Source organism: Juglans microcarpa x Juglans regia, chromosome 1S (genome assembly GCF_004785595.1).
Source record: "Juglans microcarpa x Juglans regia isolate MS1-56 chromosome 1S, Jm3101_v1.0, whole genome shotgun sequence".
In the NCBI taxonomy this organism is placed as follows: domain Eukaryota; kingdom Viridiplantae; phylum Streptophyta; class Magnoliopsida; order Fagales; family Juglandaceae; genus Juglans; species Juglans microcarpa x Juglans regia.
In genome coordinates this window covers 1,437,084-1,459,938 of record NC_054595.1, presented here as the reverse complement: position 1 = coordinate 1,459,938, position 22,855 = coordinate 1,437,084, and the positions used below count along the sequence as shown (strand labels likewise).

The following is a 22,855-nucleotide window of genomic DNA, read 5'->3' as shown; positions in this document are numbered from 1 at the left end:
ATTATAATTTTTTTAAATTTTAACACAAAATATAATAAATAATTTAATTTTTTAAATTTTAAAATAATAATAATATTAAAAAATAATATTTTAATAATATTTTATCTTCTCAATTCAATTTATTTTAACATCTAAACGCAACTTAAATAAACCCTAACACGACCAACAAAAGTAGGTCAAAGACATGAAACAATAGCCCCGGCCTATATAAACAAAACATATTAATTTCTCGTGACTATGCAGGGGATCGAGTCAAATAGGGAGAAGAAATGACCAAATCAACTGGGACTGATCAACTGCTCCAGTTCTCATATCATTCAAATCACCGATCAATTATTTAGTTAAAGACTTAATTATGTCTCCTCCCAACTACACATATATAAATGAGAGTAAATAAAATTCCTCTATTTTTTTTTTTTTTTTTTGTTTTGTAACTTCTTCTACTCGGTATTAATTCTACATTTGCTGACGTGAGTCCTTATTTTTTTTAATTTTTTTTCTTTATAAATGTGTGATGTAGAACTGTTGAATAAATTTTTTTTTTAATTAATTCGTGAATTGTTGAATTTAGATGAAACCTCTCTATAGTTTTTGTTGAGGCACGATCTGCGTTCATTGTGAAATTTGTCCATTTTTTTTGTTTAGTTGGTGAATGCCCATTTCAGGCAAAGGGATGTGCCCATCATTGAAAACTTCTTCTTTAAGTTATAGTAATGAAATGAAAATGAAATCATTTCGGGTAATTAATAAATGTGCCCATCAATCATCATCATTGACTATAAGTAGAGCACATGTGGCTTTTCTAGGAAAGAATTCTGTTTGAGTGGATAGAGACTGCATTGATTAGGTTCACGACATTTTCTTTTATTCTTTGTTTCCCTTTTCCCATTAATTTATTCTAGACAGTGCCTTTAATTTGTGGGTATATTAATTTATTATTTACTGGAGAATTTTAATATGATGATGATATAATAATGAATCTTGAAAAAGACTTTTTCAGAAATATTAGATTCAGAATATATAAAAGTAAAGCTCATGTATTGATCATCATGTGGTTAAACGTGTGCTCACATATTGTGACTATACTGTATCCAGGTTTTCAAAAATGAATAGATAGATTTTAATTTTTTAACTTTGTTTTGTATAAACTTCTCGTGAAAGGTGTTTGGTTTTAGATGCCATTGTTTTCCCGATCTGTTGTCAAGGTCCTAACTTCAACTTCAAGGTCAGTATGTAACATAATTTGTGCACACCAAATAGCAAAGCAAGCCTGCAAATAAATACAATGGTGTCCGATCGGACAGCTCTCGCAGGTAGCTACCCCAAAAGAAAGAGCTTTTGTACTCACACCACACCACACTACACTGCACACCACACATCACACTTAGTTTTATTTTTTAAAATTTTATTTTTTAGTTTTTTTCTTCCTAAACTAATTGAATTATTATACTCATTATCAAAGCATCATATATTTGGTAAGAGAAAAAAAAATTAAAAATTATGTGTGGTGTGTGGTGTGAGGATACTGAATAGAATTTTTCCATCTAAAAATGTAAATGTATGATAGAAATTGAATCAAATAATATCCACAAATCAATAAACAAATACATTCAGCTATATACAGTTTTATACTCATAACTATGCAAATATTTGCTGAATGACCATCTCTGCATTTCCATTGTACTGTGCAAGAAGATGAATAGCGTCTGCCCTTGGCAAAGCAAGAAACTCCTGCACCCAAACCAAATATTAGTATTTCTTGTATGGGGAAGATACTCATATTATTGTAATCTTTAATATCTCCAGGGGGAAGGGTGAAAACACTTTACAAAGGGGAAAAACACAAGGGTGTTAAGAGACCTCAAAGATTCTATCGTTTAGAACTAGCAACCCTAGAAAGAGTGGAAAGAGCCAGACAAAACATATTGCCCCGATGCTAGAACGAATGAGCATGCTTTTTGGTGACTGCTCGTAATTGAGTGATTCTTCAATAGATGCAGTCCTACACTTTCTTGAAAATAGATAGTGCTTTTTGAATAAATAAATAAAAGATTCATGCCTGAGGACCTTACACTGTAAGTTCTAGGATGGAAAAGGATAACTACATGAAATTTACTACAGAAATTGAAAACAATCTTTGAGAAAAGACAAATGAACGAAATATCACACTGTTTAAAAAAATGTCATTTAATATCACATGTTGCACCAAGGCATTATTAATAATAACAAGAAACACACAAGTCAAACTCATAATATGAGATTGCAGAAGAAAACATTATGAAACTTAAACAGAGTGGTGGCCAGTAAAATATATCCATAACGCACCATAACTTTAAGAATGGCATTTTCATCACAGACAACATCTCTAGGTGATACTTGATTAGGACTGCTGCCATCTTCTGAAATCTTAGTGCTTGAGGATATTGTAACTTGAGAAGATCCAAGAGTGGAAGTAGCGCCATTTAAATTTGACATACCAACAGAAGTGAGCAACAGTGTGTTAACTTCTTTCAAGGAGTCAATCCTCAAGTGACTTTCAAACCGATCTTTACACATTTGAAGTTTAAACCACTCGTCATGAGAGTAAAGGGACACCTTCATTATTTTCATAAGCTGGGGTTCTTCTATATCAAGCCTTCTACCAATTGCAACCTATCCAAGAAATAAAAAAATCAGTCTTAAAGATTCGTTCACATCATCACTTACAACAATGATGGCCAGAAAAAAATTAACCGGAAACCAACAATGAATAAAACCAAATGAAATAAAAGTTTAAAGCAAAAGTTTTTAATTTTGCACAAAAAAAGTCATCTTGATGCATGGCGATCCGAGTCAGATGATGCTGAGCTATCAAATTGCACGTTGATGGCGCTGAACTACCACGAGACGGTAGGTCAGTGCAAGTACAGCAGGAAACCATGACTTTTCCTTGATTTTTGACAGTTTTGAGCATGTATTAGTATTTTGGCCATAACTTTGGCTTCAGATTCGCACATATGACCCCAATTCGGAAAGCTCTTTTCGGCATGCACATCGTGGCCACCCAGCTGCTCTTGGTAGTCATTGTTTTCAAGCCCAGAATCAGCTGTTTTCCCCTTCAAATCTCCAATTTTAATATTTTTTGCCTTTTATGGTCATATTTCGTTTCTCGATTAAGTGATTTTTATCCCGATTTTGGCCAGATTTTTGGCAGACTGCTTCTTTATTTACGCATTAGTTTTTGGTGTGTATATTAGGATTTTTCTATTTTTAGTAAAATCTTGATATTTTCGGATTTACAGCTATTTCAGCCCGGCTTGTGGGTTTGGTTAGACATTCTGGAGTTTTGATAATTTTTAATTGAAAACAGAGTTGTTTTCTCTATGTTTTGGGCAAATCTCTTGTCTTTTCTGTTTTGATTATCTGTTGAAACTAGCCGCTAGAATTCATCTAAATTCTGTCTGGCATTACATTTGTGGCTGCAGAGACAAGCTTCCACCATACATTCAAAACTAGTTGTTGAACCACACAATGCATGGGAATAATAAAAGTAGAACTAGTCGTACACCCACACAATGTGTGAGACATTGATAAATTTTTAATTCTATTCTATTTTAAATTTTGTTTATAACTTGATTTTGTGAAGTTATTTAAAAATGATCTTATTCGATTGCTAATTTTAATGAAATACATATAAATGAAAGAAGACAAAAAAAAAAAAAATTCTTCTTTGATAGGTAGGAAGAAGACATAATGATGATAATAAAAATGGACTTGTAGAAAATGACAGGAACTGCAAGAGATGAGTAATGAAGTTCCCACCGGTTCATATCAAAAGTGCTAATAAAGGTTGGTAGTTTGAAAGTGGTTTGTGGCAACAGATTTGCAAAATGGTAGTAGTTCCCTCAGTACCCTCAAAGGTTGGCGAAAACTGGGGAAATGTAAGCCTCAGAAGCATAAGATCAAAATTGAATATGTATCAGTTATAACTATCGAGGAATTAGCTCTACGCCATACCTGGAGTGAAGTTGAAAGGGCATGAAGAGGCAAGCCTTTCCCAAGTGCATCTTCATTTGGTTGGAGCAATGCCAACAAAGTCTCCTTTAGGGGCTTCAGTAAGGCAGGGTCACTAGCAGCTAATGGACCTAAATGGGAGCATGCAACCCTCAGAGCACTAGAATAGTCACCAGAGCTGACCAGCTTAAGGAATTCAACCTAACCAGTGATCAGATCAAACGGTTGCATTTTATACTAACATTATATGAATAGCAACTCTTTCATGCAAATGAAGCCATTGGGGGTAGAGAATCCACAAACCTGCATAATTTTGAACAGCAATATAGGATTTTGCAGAAAAAAGTTTGGATCCATAGCAGTAACTTCTTCAACAACCTCTGCAGCCATTCCCTTGCTAGCTAGATCCTTCATCCCCAGCATAATCTCGAATTTATCCACCCTACTATTAACATCTAAAATGGAGTGTTTCCCTGAGCCCTACAGAACAGTACTGTGTCAATATCCACTTGTTTTGATATGTCATAGAGCTACATTAAAGCACACAAAAGGCACATCCAAGTACACAAAGTCAATATCCATTTGTCACAAGGAAAAACAATAATTATCAAACAAGCACCTGTTGTTCCTTTGAGATAGAAGTGCTAGAAACCAGGGTAGTTGTGCTAAGCTCTTGCCTACTGCATTCATCAAAAGGAACACCATATTGATCATCATATCTTCCCCTCCATCTCTTGCGTTTACCCCTCTCTCCAGATCCATGGGTTCTATATCTCTGCAGAACTCTTGGATTTTCAGACACATTCAATCCACTAGTGCTACAGTCATCATGGTTGCTTGATGGCTCACAAGCATATCGCAACTCAACATCCGTTCCTTGCATGCTAGACACATCAGCATTATTCTCAGGAGAACCACCCATGTTAATGGAGGTCTCGCCATCAGAATGTTTGTTAACACTAGAATCCACTTCAAGAGAGAAATTTCTTGATGAACTCCACCCAGGTTCAGGTTGATTAACTTTAGGTTCCAAAACTGAAGGAATCATGAAAGGTTGGTGAGATATAATTGGACTTTCTATAAAAGCAGAAATGAACTAGAATAGAAAAGGCAGGAAAGTTACCTAAAGTGGATGCAAGGCCATAATCCATGATTCCCCTATAAACACAGTACTCACAAACAAGCTCATCGAGCATGGCAACATCCAATCTCATCCTACACAATTCATTCTGCAATAAATAAAGACATGAATAAAGTCTTGTAGGCTCAATATACCAGCTACCCAATGACTAAAAAAAAGGACTAGAATAGCACTACCCCAGAAGAACACTCTAAGCCTACTAATTGGATATATGAGCATGAAGAAAGCATATGGTTTAAAATGAGAGGACTGAAAATGTCCGTATTTAAGGTCTAAACTCAAAGGAACTACAAACATACAACTTAAAACAGACATTAGTGAATGAAAAATAATTCCAGCCCGCCACTGTTTTATTCTTTTTAAAGCTCCATTCCTTTTCCGGTATTAAACAAGTATCTAAAATGTTAGCATTAAAAAGTTTCCTTGTTATTTATACTTCTCAAATAAAATTTCCTTGTTACTTCTTATTATTATTATGTTTTGATGTCCAGAACTCAAGGTTTCTCATGTTACGTATATGGGAAAACTCCCAAACTCTATGCTTCACTACTAGGTTTCTACTAAGGAACACTTAAATGAATCAAAATATAATTTACCAAAAACAAAGGAAATAAACTGGTGAAAACTCATGATAGAATATGATGCTGTCCTAATTCTTACAAAAATGTTCAACTAAATTACCAACATCCATCCCCTCCTTGGCCTCCTCATATGGTGCTTCCAAAGAGAATCACAACTACAAACGTGGGGGTCAATAACCTCTCAATGAGATCGGTTTACTGTTATCTACAGTAGATAATAGATAAGGTCAAAACTCTTCCCACTGACTCTCTACCCCAAAGTGTATATATGCTGTACTGACAGTTTTTTGGACACTTCAAATGATGTGTTTCCTATACTATCCTTTTCTTTTCTTTCCTCGATCCAAATATAGGAAAATAAAATTCTCATGGGTGTTAATCAGAGCCCTTACAGATGTTGTAATTTAAAGACAGAAAAAAATTGCAGAAGTTTGATTGGGGAGTGGTTAAATGTTAGAACTTAAATTTGATATAAGTTTGCATATTTCAAAAGAAAAGAAAAGACAAAACACATACACATACACATATAGCATACAGATATAAAACTTATCCAACTACCCAAGTAGAGCTAAGTTTCCAGTCTAAAATACAGCAAAGACGTTGTTAAACCCCATACTAGCAAATGATCAGGAAGGATGTGATGAAAGTATGAAACCTAGATATCATTACAAAGTTTACATTCGGAAAAAACTACTAACCTGAAATGCCATAAATAGATCACCCTTAGAAAACCTCAAGCTATCAACTGCTGCTTGTCTTGTGAGCTCTACAGCCTGTGCAAGAGCTTGTACATCCACCTGGTTTTCAAAACCGAACAATAAGAACATATATAAAGGCAAGCCCTCTGGAAATGATATTTTAGATGGCTGATGGCAAAACCCATAACAAGAATACAGCTTCACTCATCATTTGTTTTGATGGAAAATATTTATATTCTGAGGTAAAGTGATTGATCTTTCGCTTTCTTGTGATATCTATATTAAACCTCTAGTTGGAAGAAAATGATGGCTGCCATGATAGCGGCGAGTTGCTTTCTATTTTTCTTTCTTTTTCGTGAATCCCCGAGAGAGAGGGTGAGAATAGGTAGAGAAGGGAGGAGGAGAGGGAGGGATGCGGTTATGATGGCAGAACAAAGAAGTATAAAAATGATTAACATTAAGATAAATACACTTATATCTCCATTTAACATCTTAAGACAACCAAATATAATTTAGAAATCTCACCTCATCGAATGGAGGTACTTCATAGAGACTCTCCTGTGCTGTTGCAGGAGGGTCACGCTCATCAAGAAGCAACCTCTGAGTAAGATCTGAAATGGGTGACACAATTCCTTGCTGAAAGCAGTATCCATTGTGTATGCTGCATAGCATAGGGATAAAATTGAAAGATAAACAGTCAGTCAACCACATGCATCCAAAGAACACAAGCATCAGAGTGAAAATATCATGTGAAAACAAAATAACCAAAGCTCAATGATACCTTATCAAATATCTCAATGTCATTGAAAAGACTGGATCATATGTGTGTAAATGAGCTCTTAAGACAGAGGACATCAATCCAGCAATGTCAAACCTCCTTCTTTCAGACCACTGAAAAGAAAAACAACACATAATAAAAATTACTAGTGACAAACACCTAACTTCACCTTAATAAGCTAGAACTTTTTCATTTTTGACAAGTAAGAATTATATTAATAAAAGAGTAGGGATAGCAGAAGTACAAAGGACATAAACAAGAGGAAACACCTAATTAGAAAGAAGAAATAGATACAAAAAATAATGAAAATTAAGCCCATTACAGTCAATATCTACTGCCAATAAGAAAGCTAGAACTGAAGATGAAACATCAACCAATTACAAATGTTAATTTGTTTAACCAAACTCAAGGATCCAGTGAATTGCTAATATAGACCAACCTTAATCATTTCTATGAGGTCCCTATCAATATGGTGGAAGAGAAAAGACTGGAGGCACACATTTTTTAGACGTAAACAAAATTTATTGATAGTAATAACAGATGGCCCAAGCACATGGGATGTATACAAGAGAAAACACCTAATTAACAGCTGGAAACGGATGGCAGGAAGTCATGGAAACTTAGTCTATTAAAGCTATAATAACTACCCATGGGAACTACTAAGTAAAGCTATACTCCAAAGGAAACAAAAATCAAGTACCAATTTGGATCTTCTTTCAATAGGGTTCAGTTTATGGTAAAACCTATATCTAGACTCTTAGTGTTATTGTAAAGCCTTCAATATTGTTGACAAACCACAAGCCACACTCCATCACATATCAAGAAAATATTTCTAGTTAGAAAAAAAATAATCAGAACTGACATGAACTATCATATCATATAATTAATATTTGAAGCAACATTTGATCTTTGATAAATAATAGCTAACACATTACTTATAAAAAATAAATAATAGCTGACACATATGTGATACAGAAATCGTAGAATACATCATTGAGTTGCTGCTGTCTACAAAAAAACAACATAAAGTCAAATTAGTGCAAAAGAACGCCAAATATTTCCCACCTCGTTTGCCACTGGTGAAGCTTGATCATCTTTGCCATATATAAAGGCAAGAAGAACATGCTTGAATTCCTCATATGCTTCCTTGAAGATAAATACAGAATTTTCAGAATTAACAGCTAAACAAGAGAAAATGGAAACCCTAACAGGTTCAAAAATTTAGCAGTAAAAAAACTAATATTTTTATAAAATCAATAAAATGACTGCTGAACAATTGATTAACCCCGAGAAAACTTCAAACTGCAGCGGTGGCTGAACAAGCATGCCAGGAAATCAAGGTGCTAAGCCAATATGTAATTTGGGTAAAGTTAGAAAATTACCTCACAAGACCCAGCTACCGGTCAGACGAGTTATCCTCCAATAAAAAAGACAAAAAAAACAGAGAATTTCAAGCAATCCTCCTCCTTGATGACAACTCTCGATTAGGGGTGAATCTGCCACCCAGCCAACCCACAAGGGTGATGGGTAGATTTTTGCAACATTACCCAAGTGGGCGGAGCATTTTTTACAAAATAACAATAAGCACTACCCATGGACGGGTAACAGTTTTTTAGGGTCGCAGAACAGATGGTATCCATTTGCTCCATCCATAATAATATTATATATGATTTATATTATATAATTGAACATTTATATTAAAAATAATTGATAAGTTAATAATTTAAGGGCCAAAAGTTTCTCCCATCCAAAAAATCCATGTTCCCATTTGTGAAGCTCTCATTCACCACCTTCTTGGAGATGCATAGATGCAGTAAACAATGAAAGAGAAAAAACATCTCAACCAAAACACGGAACCGCCAAAATGAATTATCACTCTGTTATGAATATTAGAATCTGCTGAAGGACTTCTAAACACTAAAATTGCAAATATCTGTTCCACATTCTTCACCAATTCTCTATTTTACAGTCTCTCAACTGAGAAAACCAAAAATATAAAACAGTCTAGATGATATCGAGTTCAACTTTACACATTAAAAAATTATGAATATTTATCAGCAAGATTGCCAGAAAGGTTTCAGAAAAATTGTCATTTATCTGCCACTAGTACGTAGGATGTATACAAGACATAACCTTTTTAAGTGATTAAAAGAAGAGCAAAAATCCCCCAAAAAAAACAACAGAAATATAGGAAAAGGAGAGAGATTATATGCCTCTATCCCTGTGTAGAGCAGTTTGACTAACTTTTATTTCATAGTAATAAATCCCACAAGCACGATTTGGAACACTTAACTTTTCCAAATTGCCTTTTAAACAGTGCAATTTTTATGCGGTTCATTAGAAATGCAGAGAGGCACAACCCTAGTTAGGAGGCTGTATTCAAGTGATAAACCTTTAAGCGATAAACAAAGAAAAAAATATAAAGAACAAAACAAAAGAACTATTAGAAAAAGAGAGATATTTTACACCCCTGTCCATGTAGAAAGAAATTTGACTGACTACCCTTTTTTTCATAAGAAATCCCGCTAGCACAGCTTCAAAAATTTATCTCTTTCTAATTTGCCTTTTAAAAAGTGCAAATATTTATGTGTTTCAGGGCTGTTTCATATGGCACTCATCCATTAATCAAGGACCCATAAGTTGGCAGGATTGAAATATCTACGAGCCTATCAGTGGCAAATGTGGTGAAGAGACTATAAGTGGGAACAGTCAACTCTATTTCAAAGAATTTAATGGAAAGAAAGTACACAATTGCAAAAAAAAAAAAAAAAAAAAACTTAACTTACTGGGTAAGCGTCAAGAGCACAAGGAGCGAGAGCTGTCATCAGGCAAGCAATTGCAGCGTCACGACCTTCGGCAGTCCCTTTTCTCAACAGCTCAATAAATTTCTTTACCAAAATTGACCCAAAAAATTGCAATTCAGAAATCTAAATAAATTTTTTTTTTTAAAAAAACGGAGCGTTTAGTTTCCCGGGAAACCCAAGAAACGATAAGATATAATATCCTCAATATTCGATTAGGCATACGTTTTCTCAAACGATTAATATCTAACTCTCCGAAATGAAACGCAGTGGTATTATTTCCCGCATTTTCTTAGAAAAAATTACTCCTCCGCATTATGTCAACAACGAAACAGAGCATTACGACACTCTCACCTGCTTCTGTAACCGGAAGAGAAGACGACGATCGTCCAGAATGGAAGGCGCGTGGGCGCGGAGGAGATCCATGGCGGTGTCAATGTCGCCAGCCTCTAACGAGCGTCTGATCTTCGAGATGATCAACCTCGAATGGTAGGACGAAGTGGACAGCGAGGAAGAAGAAGAAGAAGAAGACAACGACGAAGCAGGAGAAGAGGGTGGAGACAAAGAACAGAGAAGCCCCTCGATCAGGTTCTCCGATTTGGCGAAGTCAATGATCAGAGCGTCAAGTGCTTCCCAATTCACCGGCGTAGAATCCATGTCGTTCAGTCTTTTTTCTCGGGAAAAGATGGAGAGCGAGAAAAATCCTACTGTTTGGTTGTTTGAAGAGAAAATGATAATTTCTTCGAAAGCAAGAAAGGCGGCGACGTGATGACAGTTTTAAAAAATAAAAACAAAAAGTGGATTAAATTGTATAGCAGATGCCAGGTGTCGTTTACGAATGTTTGTGAGCCACGGTTTTCGATTCCTCACTTGCTATTAATAATATAATATTCTACAATTCTGCTATGTACAGTCGTCTTACGTACATGGCGTGCATTCGGATGACATGGCATAAAAATAAATAAAAAGACAAAACGAGGATGAAAAGTGGAAAGGTTTTACATTTCGTTTTTCACTTTGCTTCCTGTTTCGTGCATGCGTTGTGCGAGATCAGAGGAGAAATTTGGACAAGCGAATTTGACAAATTTTCTTCCTCGTTTTGGTCTGTAGATTGAAACCCAGAGAACGTTATCGGGTGCATTGGGCTGGGTCAAGGTTGGTCTGCGTTGGGCTGGGTCAAGGCCGACTGGTGGGCTTTGTTTGGGTCAAGTTCGTGGGCTTCGTTTGGGTCAAATTAGTGGACCAGCATTTCGGATCAGCGATGTGGGTCGATTTATATTCACATAGCTTAAAAAGTGATAGTATTTCTAATTATTTTTGGAAGGGTGAAAGATTTTATAATTATTTATATTACTAGTGATGCAAAAAATTTGAATAAGATTATATTGTTATGCTCGAAATAAGAGTATATCAAGTACATTCAAGGACAAATGGCCAATTGGAAAAAGTTTTGAACTTTTTCCTAGTTCAATCGTTCTATTGATTTGCCTAGTATGGCTTTTTCGTTTGAGTATAATGGCTTTTTGTATTGTTGTCCAACCAACGCAGGTGGCTTTTTCCATTTAACTACATTCCTTGACTTACATACAATTCACCAATCTGGGAGCAGATTCGATGTAACTGGCTGATAATAATTTGGGATTAACTCCCCTACCTCGGGCAATTGAAACACAAACAGCAACAACTTCAAGATGAATAAACCTCCCGTCTCCACCAAACAACATCCACAGAAATAATATTAATTATACAAATCTACTAAAAAAATAAATAACTTATAACACTTTAACTAACTACAATTTAGTTTTCTAAATAACTAATAACACTTAAACTAAAGATTTACAACACTAAATAACTAATAACTTATAACACTAAATAACTAATAACACTTGAACTACAAATTTTGAATAAGATGTAACATAAACCACTATCGAGAGTATAAATAACAAAAAATAACTACAAAAAGACCAAAGTACACTCGGGATAACGTATGTGAACGCCTTAGGGCAGCTTCTCTCTCAAGAAGCACCGACTCCTTTTTCTGGACCTCCTCAGATATACTATATATCACCATCTCTATCTTCTTGATATCATCCACTATCTTAAGGAGCTCAGTTACTTTATTTTCAATATCGCTGAGTCTCTTTTCAAGCTTTTCTTCCTTCCTTGACAGTTCATTTTTTCTTTCTTCTAGCTCTATGTATTGATCACTATTTGTCCACTTGAAATATTTACAGTATGGTAATTATTGATATTTGCACACAAAAACAATTCAAATGTTAGACGTACGTAATAATAATCAATTCATTAAACACGTTACATTACAAGTCCTGTAATTACCTTCGTGTTGTACTTTGGACACTCTAAGAAGTGTCGTCCAGGATTTACCATAGTATTTGAGTATCTCAATATAGCTTCAACGTCACAGAAGCACAAAGGAGATGCCAAAGTACGTTTGCCAAAAGATGAAGAAAACAGTGATGATAGCGACATTCTAACATGAACCATAATCACAATGTAAAGACACATATCAAAAGACACTCATAAACCAATATTCTATTTTTCCCAGTAAATCATCATGTTTAAGAAGTCAACCAGAAATAAATGATCAATGAACTAAAATCAATCTTTGTCTATATTCATATTAATAATGCTATTAGATTGCCATGGTTGTGACACAATTTAATTGCAAATGTGTTCTTCATAGTTTCAAGACACAATTCATAGGTTGAGGCTTGTCCTGCAGTGGTTAGGATGTAAGCATCAGAATGATGAAATCATCCTTTAAAACTGGTTATGCCCACTCAAAGTTTGATACAAAAGTAGCATTAAAAAGATAATAACAAAACAGAGCAAGCTAAGCTAAGATCATCAACATTGTCCAGGATGTATAGAATATAAAATTGCTAGAGATTATTAATAAATTATTAACACTTTTATGTACTCTCTTTATTCTTGTTTTTAGATCATCTTTAGATAAATTAATGTAGCAATGTAGCATGCAATGAACCTGCTTCAAATAAACATTGATTTCCTTCTCATTACTTTCTTCTTGTGAAGTTTAGGGTTACAAGAATGCAAAAAACATGACATTCAATCCAGTATTCTCTTCTTACTTTAATATATATCTAACCACGGCTTGGAATTGAAAAGGAAAAAATAGAGTATGCAAGAACCTGAGTCATTTCCTCATTTATTTGCTTCTAATTGATTGTGAAATAAAATATATTTGTGAAAGAGTAACCATCATCTTTGTGAAGTTACAAAGGAAAAACAATGATTGAAAGGGGGAAAAAAGTGGGGTGAACTAGTGATGGAATAGTACATTATGGGTCTTGATGGGGCTCACATTTTTGTTTATTTTCTCTTCTCTTTTTCAATTATTAAAATTCGTTGTCTATGAGGCAAACAACCACACAACAATTCCTTAGAGAATTGGATATTAAAGTGTGTGTTTGTGTGTATATATATATATATATATATATATATGTGTGTGTGTGTGTGCGCGCGCGCGCGCATCAAATACTATGTACAGTAGTAGAGGACCTTTGCATCCAACAAACCTAACGATCCATTTGATCAAATTAATGCATACCCTAACCCCATATATGTAAATTCTGCACATGAACGTACGGCTTGACACATCAAAGACCTTATCAGAGTTTTGCATTCACATATTTTCTTGTGTTGATACGTGATGTTGTGTGAGTGTGAACTCATATTGCCAAATAGAATTTTTCTAAACTAAAAACTCGATAAAAAAAACATAATACAAAAGGAATTGAAAATGATGTGTACTTGCCTTCAACCTGGACCGGACAGGGGCAAGTCTCTTCCTTGTTCCTTAAGCACCTTCCTAGGATTAGGGTTACGAGATGAAGGGAAATGGGCTAGGTTAGGACTAGGATTTCGGAATGAAGGAAAGGGGCTAGTTAGGGTTAGGGTTAGGGTTAGGGGTTCAAGATGAAGGGAAATGGGCTGGGTTTGGATTAGGAGGGAGGGAGGGAGGAAGGAAGGAAGGGGCTTCTGGAGCTAGAGCTGGAGCTTCGCCGCGTCGCGACACAGAGACAAATGGGGTGAGAAACAGAGAGCGACACAGAGAGAGGAAGGAATCAGAGAGGAAGGGGGAATCAGGGTCGAAACACAGAGAATGAGGGAGAAATGGGGGAAATGGGGGGGGGGGGGAATGAGGAAATGGAAAATTGAAAATGACGTCGTTTTCAATTTTCCACATCAACGTCGTTTGCATGGCGCTTGCACGAATCTTTTGCATCTAGACTTTTTGAATATTCTATGACCAGCATGTATGGCGGTAAATGAACATATCCCGATACTCGTCTGGTTTCGAATTTGATTATGGGGAAAAAAAAAACTTACTTGTGAAAGTAGATATCCGTTCCATTAGTAATAGATATATATATATATATATATATATGACAAAATTTGATTGGGCTAAGACTTATTAAGGTTTGTTCATTTATGTTCTGACTCGATTAAAACTCATTTATATATAGATAAATATATATATATATATATATTTATGTATATATACATATATCTATATGTATTAGCTAATAATATAAGCATAGCATTTTATAATTAAATATATAATATGTAACCTAATTACTTATGTTTATATATTAAATGAGTTCTATTACATACAATCACTTTTGCGTACTCTTTGTGCACTCTTCTGATATGATTGGTCAAACAGTTATTTTATATTAAAAAATGATGTAGCCAAGTAGTGCGTAAAAGAATACGTAAAAGTGACTGCACATAAAGTTTTTAATATTAAATATACTTCATAGATATATTTTATAATTTGTACAATAATTAGTCGATAAGATTTAATAATTTCATATATTAGTACGTAGAAACCATCTATGAAATAGATATATACTTTTATATTATGTGTATGTATTAATAATATTATAACGGATAAATATCAACTAGTTAGTTATTAATTATTTATAAATTTTTAAAATCTTATAATTCAATAGAGGTTCTAATTGTTAGTTGTACAAATTCAATATTAGCTTTTTTTATTTTATTTTATTTATCTAATTAATTAATTATTAAATCTTATTAAAAAAATATATAAAAAAAACAACTTGAGCTAAGTTCAAGCTCGGGTTGGGAGTTTAGCTTATGAGTTGAGAACAAAGAATAAACAAAAACCTCGAGCTTGAGCTTAAGTATTTTGAGTCGAGCCGAGCTTGAAAAGTCAATGACCAACTCGACTCAGCTCGATTACAACCCTACTAGCATTAAATCAATGGATGGATGACTCAATCATTCTTCCAAGTTAATCATACGTATAATCATGAAGTGCATAAGTGCCGCACAATTATTTTGGAAAAGAGTAAATTTTACTATTAAAAAATTAATTTTTTTTCATGTAAATCCTGTATTTACTTATTTTTTTTAAAAAAAATTACGTCACGTTTGCCATTCTATGACTACAAATATTATTTCTCTTTTTTATAATGCAAATTTACCTTACATCTGAATTTGGGCCAAAATAATTAGAGAGCCCAAGGGAATTGCAAAAGAAAAGAACCACAAGCTTAAGCCCATGTATATATAGCACTGGTTGCTCGAGGGCATAATTAAAACCAAATTAAAGAGAAATTTGAGCAAGAATTGGAAAAGCTATATTATCAAGAGTAATGCTACATGTAGGGGTTACCCCCGCCCCACATGGGCGAGGTCTTGATTTTTGTCCCTGTCTCCGCCCCTAGCGTGTGGGGATAGGGTACCCAGTCCCGAATAACGGGATGCGGGGTGGGGGTCAATAGGTGGCCTAAAATGGTCCAAAAACAGCTTTTGTGCCATTTTGGGCCCATATAATTAGAAGTTAAAAAAAAAAAGAGTTAAAAAGCCTGACTAAAAAAAAAAAAAAAGAAGTTACATGAACAAACATAATATATATATGATACAAATTTACTAATTTAGACTCTAATGAAGTACCATTACAAACTGCAAGTCTACTACCTAATATTTAATAAATTAATAAATAATAATAATAATAACTAAGCTAGTACAAAAATAAAATAGAACGTCTAAACAATTACAAAATTACAAATTTAATAGCAAAAAAGTGTCCAAGAGTTGTTTGGGTCTTTGACTGTTACATTCGGGGCGGCCTGGATGGGTAGTCTTTTGAGGCTTGAGCACATATTCATATTACAGTGGAGGTAGACATCAGCTGAGTCGTCTCATGCGTTGCTACAACAATGAATACTAAAATTAATACCGATGAAATCGAAATGAATTTAAATAAATCAAAATAATAAAATAAAAATAACAATTACCAAATGGTTCAGATCCAGACTGATCACCACCCTTTTCGTCGGTTTCCTTAAAATCTAAAACATCTGGAACATAATTATCTTATCTCATTGTCTAACTTTATGTGCATATCAATACCTCCATAGTTGTAGGAGACAATGAACTATGGAAAGGATCCAGTATGCGCCCTCTGATACTAAAGGCTGACTCTGAGGTAATGGTGCTAATAGGGATGGCCAACATATAGCGGGTCATCTCAAAAGGGATGAGATATTTCTTTGATGCTGCTTTCCACCATCCTAATATATCGAAACAATCATCATCTTGAATAAGATCTCCTAACAAATAGTTGTCTAACTCTGAAACCACCTCCATAGATTGATGACCTAGTGTGGAATTATGTGCAAGGGTCTTAGTCCACGCCAATCTACGCTTCTTTGTCGCCCCGGTGTCTAGATGAGGTGTTGGGATATGTGTAGGTGTAGTAGATGCAATACCACTTTTAATTACATTAAACTCATCATATAATTTAGCCATGGTATCTTGGGTCATCTCACCAATAAGACTAGTCCATGCCTAATCGTGCGCAAGTCTCAAACCATATAACATGCCTGAAATTTTCAGACGGGGATCAAGAATAACATCTACATATAACAAAATATTTAGTCTAGTCAAATCTCCCCAATACTTGTCATATTTGATCCTCATAGTCAATGTCATCCCTCTCATCATTAAATTAGAACTCCTACACATGTCGTCTAATTCTTCTTTCTCCCTATATATATGTTGGCAAAATTCATAAGATGTAGAGTACAAAGAACTAGATAACTTCAATGTGACAACGTAAAAAAGTCTGAAAAAATCAACAAAAGTAAAAACTACATCTCAATCATCATCATTAGGCTTTCCTAATCCCCTTGCTCATCAAACTATTTGACATATTGAATGTCTTCATCACCCAATAATTGAAAGGTTGCCTTATATTCTTCGGCCGCCTCCAATATTAAGAAGATTGAGTTCCATTTGGTAGAAATATTAGTACAAAGACCCTTCTTCGATGTTATACCCATAGTTTTCGTAACAATCTTGAATTTCTCCAATCTAGAAGGAAAAGACCTCACAAATTTCACAGCCATTCTAACTCATGCAACCGAGTCATCAACATCTTTCAACCCCTCAGTCACAATTAAACTCAGAATAAGTGCAGAACATCTAACATGCAAATATTCACCACCCAAGAATGTTTTATTTGCCTCTCTAAAATTAGTCTTCAAATATCCCAATGCAACATCATTACACGAGGCATTATCAATCGAAACTATCAAAATATGTGCCAATCCCCACACCTTTATTGAGGTCTCCAAAGTCTTCCCAATCGTCTCACCCTTGTAATCAGTTATTTGATAAAACTTAATAATCTTTTTATGAAGAATCCAATCAGAATCAATAAAATGAACAGTCAAAGATATATAATTGAAATTTTGGACAAAAGTCCAAGTATTGGTAGTGAGGCAAACTACCAAATCCGCCAATTGGCCCCTCAAAACATTTTTATCCTTCCAGTACATCTTTTTAATATCCATTGCCACAGTGTGGCGAGAATAAAGCATAAATCTGGGTTCCAATTCTTGAAACCCTCCCTTATCCATAAATTGAAAAGGTAGCTCGTTTATGATAACCATACGAGCTAACTTCCTTCTACACTTATCAACATTATACTTCGTAAACCCCTTCAACGTTGGACCCCCACTACTCTCATCCCCCATTTTTTTTAGTCTAATATCTAGTATAGATTAACTCTTCTCTAGTAAGGATCTTAATATTTGACTATTCTTGCATTGTTCCTCTAAATGGACCTTTAACTGGAATGTACCATGTTTCCTATAGTGACATCCATATATTTTCTCACAATAATTACATTTAGCTTGGGGTTATTAGGGTCACCACCCTTAGTTTGGTAAAATGAGACCAAACTACGGAAACAAGTTTCTTGCCTTGTGTGGGCTTAGGGCGGGGCAAGGTGTACTTCCACTACCAGGGTTGGAGTAGGGTTAGGTTCTGGGGCAGGGTACTGGTAGGGGTAGGAGAGCTATTACTGAAATCCCTTTGACAAGACATTCCTTATTCCACAACACAATAGAAATTTATAAAATCAATCAATACAAAACATAAAAAAATCATTATAACTCACCACACGTGAAAAAACAAGACAAAGTGCAATGTCAACACAATTTAGGGGTTCAATCCAAAACCCCAAAATCAATTTATTTAGGGGTTTTGGATTGAACCCCTAAATCAATCTAGGGGTTCTACCCATAAATCAATATTTCAAGGGTTCAATCTGAAACCGCTAAATAAATTGGTTTCAGGGGTTTCAATTGAAACTCCTAAATCAATTCAAGGTTTCAGATTGAACCCCTAAATTGATTTAGGGTTCCAAATCTGAACACCCAAAATCTACAAACTACAAAAAAAAAAAATAAATAAATAAACACAGTGACAGAGGCGACATCAATTTCAAACACATGCACAAAATAGAATACACAGCACACAAATTCACAATGATTCACATCCTCCATCTCCGATTCAATCCATCCTTCGTCCAATCTCCAATCCAAAACTTAAAAAAAAATCTAGGTCCGGGAGTCTTACCTTTGGAGTTTGGCGCATCGAAGTTCAAAATTCAAACGACGGTGCATCTGTGGTGCTCGTGCAGTCATGCGAGAGAGAGAAGAGATTAAGAGAGAGAGACTGAGAGAGTGAGTTTGAGAGTGAGAGATAGAGAGAGAGAGTCTGAGAGAGAGAGAAGAGTTCAAGAAGACGCGAGAGAAGGGGGAACTTAACATAAGTTGAAACGGTGCCGTTTTGTCATGAAAAAAAGGGTCATTTCACTTACTTATGGGTTTATATATATATATATATACTATGTGGGGCGGGGGAAAAGTGGAGCAGGGCTTAGCCCCCTCCATCCCCCGATTCCACTGGCCTCCAGGCACCCGCATCCCGCTCGAGCAGGATAGAACCCCCACTCCGCATGGGCAGAGGTGGGGCAGCTGGGTGTGGGGACCCGTTGCCCACCCCTAACTATATGCAGTCGTGGAGTGCGTAAATGTTATGATATCGCTTTGAAAAAGAGTAGGGTCTGCTATTAAAAAATTAATTTTTTATGTGAGTCCTGTATTTATTTACTTTTTTCAAAGTGATTGCATGGTACTTGTATACTCATGACTGCAACTATCATTTCTCTATTATCAATGCATCAGCATCCCACCACCAATGCGAGTGTTTTGAAACAACCCACCCATTATTATCATCCCATGCTATCAAAGAAATAGAGCAATAGATTTATGTTGGACAGAATAACACACACGGAACATAAAGGTAAAAGCTATATACGAAAGAGAAAAAGTGTACCGGATCAAGAAACTTGTATATTGTACTGAGTGAATGAATTCTGTAAATATGGTCTATATTTATATATATGATGAGTACCCAGTTCTTTACAATAACTAATATGTTACAAAATTCACACTCATCTTGGATAAGAGCAAATGATACTGTCTAGAAAGGCCAAGGGCTTTGGTCAAAATATCAACCGGTTAATTAGTTGAAAAAACATGCAAAGCTCTAAACAAATCAGATTGAATTTAATTTCTCTCGAACCAATAACAATACTCAATATCTGTATGTTTGTTCCCTTTATGAAAAATTTGATTAGCTCCAATGTGAAGAGTAGCTTGACTGTCACAAGACATAAAGGTAGGTTGCTTGTGTTGAATGCCAAAGTATTGAAAAGAAAGACAATGGTCAATATTTGAGCACATAGACTTGCAAAAGGTTCATTATGACCCATCAAAACTTTTATCACATGTTCTTGCTGACGATCATCATTCAAGGTTTGCATGAAACACGTGCAATTACATAAAGAGCCTTGGTAAAGCCTTATAATTTTCTAACACATCCTACGTACTCTTGAGGTGAGTATAATAATCACACACCGAATCTTGCCCTTGAAAAAGAGAAGCAATTCTATTATGCAGTTCATAGATCACTTTCAAAAAGGGAACAATGGATCGAAGAATTAAAAACATGGGTGATGGATACGTCAACAAACTATTTTGTTCTTGGCACTTAAGGCCACTAATATATAACGTCTTCAAGCGTAATAGTTATCATTAATAAGAGCATTAGCATTGTTTATCCATGTGCATATGTAAAGTCACATATTTTGGAGATTGACTTTGTCATTCAAGAAAAACTCACACATTAGATTATGCATATTTGAGCCAAAATAATAATAAAATATTATTATTTTTTTATTATTATTTTTTTCCTAAAATTAATTTATATATATATATTTTACAATTAGCACCCACTACAAATTTCATCATTTAACTAGTGCTAAAAAACACCAATTTCATATATCAAAATCATCAATTTTATACATACACCAATTTTATCAACAAATATTAACATGTGCTTAAAAGCACTTTTTATCATCAACTTAATAAAATTTCCATGTATCCAAATTAACTTAATACAAATTCCACAAAATTGATTTTGATACAAATTCATACACTTAATACAAATTCCTCCAAGTTGTCTAGAATACAAATTTTCAGCACCAAAATCATAGCCATTCTATTATATTACATGTTACTATAACTGATACAAGTTTAATCTATAAATTTCCAAAGAGCAAATAACAACCAACAATGAAAATGGAACCAGCAACCAGCAACAAAATCACCAACAACTCCACTAGCGATTCACTCAATCGAAACCACTAGTAACCAACCACCAACAAAATTGATAGCAACTAGTAGTACAAAAAATAATGCCCCAAACATGTCACCATACAGTAAAAAATAATTACAAAATCACCCAAAACAAGCATACTATGTACAAAATATGGTCTTATTCCTTTGATCCTCAATGATTTCCATTTGAACATTATGGAAATACTCTTGCTGCACCGAATTCATGGAATCAATATCCAATTTCATAATTTTCATATCAGTTTTCCTCTTTTTAAGAGCTATTAATTCAAAGCTATCTTTCTCAGCCTTAATTTCTATCTCAAGTTTTCTATTCTTAACAAGTAGTGACTCAGATCTATCATTGTCAAACTTCATTATTGTTTCTTTTCTCTTTATCATACAAGTCTTCTTATCATCTTTCATGTGCCTTGAGGCCTCATTAAAGTCATTAACTTGTCTTTCCTTACCCTTTTTTTTTTTTGTTTCTCCCTTTCTTTTTCAACCTCCCTGCCCAGAGGTCTCTCAAAATCCATGAGCACATTTTTCATGTCTTCCTCTAATCGTATAGAGTTTGGAGTAATACCTGAATGTGACACATGTTCTCTTCTTCTTACGAGTTCCATGTGCGTTTGCCATTTCGGTTGATACTTCAAAAGATTCCAACAATGTTCCATGTTAAAGTTATTTTTTAGGTCTCTTGGTACAAAAGTTTTGCTTTATCAATCTACAAAATAGTGGAACAATCAGTACGCTCTGTCATTGCAAATACTTAATAATTTAACAATAAAATATTGAAAAAACCATTATACCTTATCTAGCTCGGTCGCACCACTTGGATGCATTCCCTTAACTTGGGCCATGAAACCACAAAATTTATTGATGCATTTTTTAATGCTTGACCACCGATTGGTCAAAGAGGGCGCATACCATTCTTGACTGCTAAGTTTTTTATATGTGTTATAGTAATCATAAATTATACTCCACAATTGTGTGGAAGTTTGGTCAGTCCCCCATATGGAGTCTATATTAATGTTAAGCCAAGCTGAAACGATGAAAGTATCTTCCTCTACAGTAAATGACACACCCTGCTGAGATTTTTGTTTAGGTGCCCTTGTTTCTCTTTGGGGTTGTGTCGCTTGGACATCGACATTTGCATTATCTATAGGGAGTTGTTAATACTATCCTCACCACTTTCCAATAGTGTGATTAAGAAGAGATCTTCATCAATTAAAGTGTTCATCTTTCAACAAAATATTAAAGGATAAAATGTTACTTAAACAACATATTAAACAGTACCATTGTATTGAAGGAATAAGTGTTCATCCTTCAACAGTACCATTATATTACTCATAGTCACATTGGCAATTAAAACAACACATTATAATAATAGATTAGCAAAACCAACAACAAATTACAATCAAACATCTTCAAAACAACAACGGAAAACTCAATTCAAAACAGAGGACCGATTAAAATACAAGATCAAAAACAGTTTCATAACTTCAAGTCCATGCTAATTAAAACAGGCCAAACAGTTTCTAAACAAAAGAGGACCCAAAAGATTATAGTCCAAGCCAATTAAAACAGACCAATTAACTAAAACTCAAAGCATAAAACATTATAGATAATACATTTAATTGCACATTATAAGCATTTTTTTTATGAGTGATTAACTAAGGCTTTAACAGAAAACCCAAAGTAGCATTTGAACCAAATTAAAGAATCACGAGTCAAACATCATTAAAGGATCATTGCAGTAACATGATCCCAAACAAATCTATCATTTCAACTTAAAGTGTCATTTCAACTTAT

At 34.6% G+C, this 22,855-nt stretch overlaps 1 protein-coding gene and 1 long non-coding RNA gene across 4 annotated transcripts; one reads left to right on the top strand and one right to left on the bottom strand.

Moving 5' to 3' along the window:
- Positions 1–1,561: 1,561 nt before the first annotated feature.
- Positions 1,562–10,836, bottom strand: LOC121247150. 3 transcript variants are annotated; one of them, XM_041145498.1, is made up of 12 exons: positions 10,347–10,836; positions 9,978–10,079; positions 8,257–8,337; positions 7,195–7,304; positions 6,939–7,074; positions 6,414–6,512; positions 5,117–5,222; positions 4,646–5,028; positions 4,297–4,473; positions 3,997–4,194; positions 2,326–2,652; positions 1,562–1,731 (listed from the first exon to the last, which is right to left on the bottom strand). In XM_041145498.1, the coding sequence occupies exons 1-12, from the start codon at positions 10,647–10,649 to the stop codon at positions 1,639–1,641; spliced, it is 2,115 nt and encodes a 704-aa protein (XP_041001432.1). In that variant the 5' UTR covers positions 10,650–10,836; the 3' UTR covers positions 1,562–1,638. The 3 variants fall into 3 exon arrangements, with proteins under 3 accessions (XP_041001432.1, XP_041001431.1, XP_041001430.1); XM_041145497.1 differs by having other exon boundaries at positions 4,613–5,028; positions 6,414–6,488; XM_041145496.1 differs by having other exon boundaries at positions 4,613–5,028; positions 10,347–10,835.
- LOC121247151 lies at positions 5,229–22,854 on the top strand. Its single transcript, XR_005937221.1, has 3 exons — positions 5,229–5,391; positions 17,295–17,299; positions 22,840–22,854. It is a non-coding gene; the product is annotated as an uncharacterized LOC121247151 (long non-coding RNA).
- The last annotated feature ends 1 nt before the right edge of the window (position 22,855 follows it).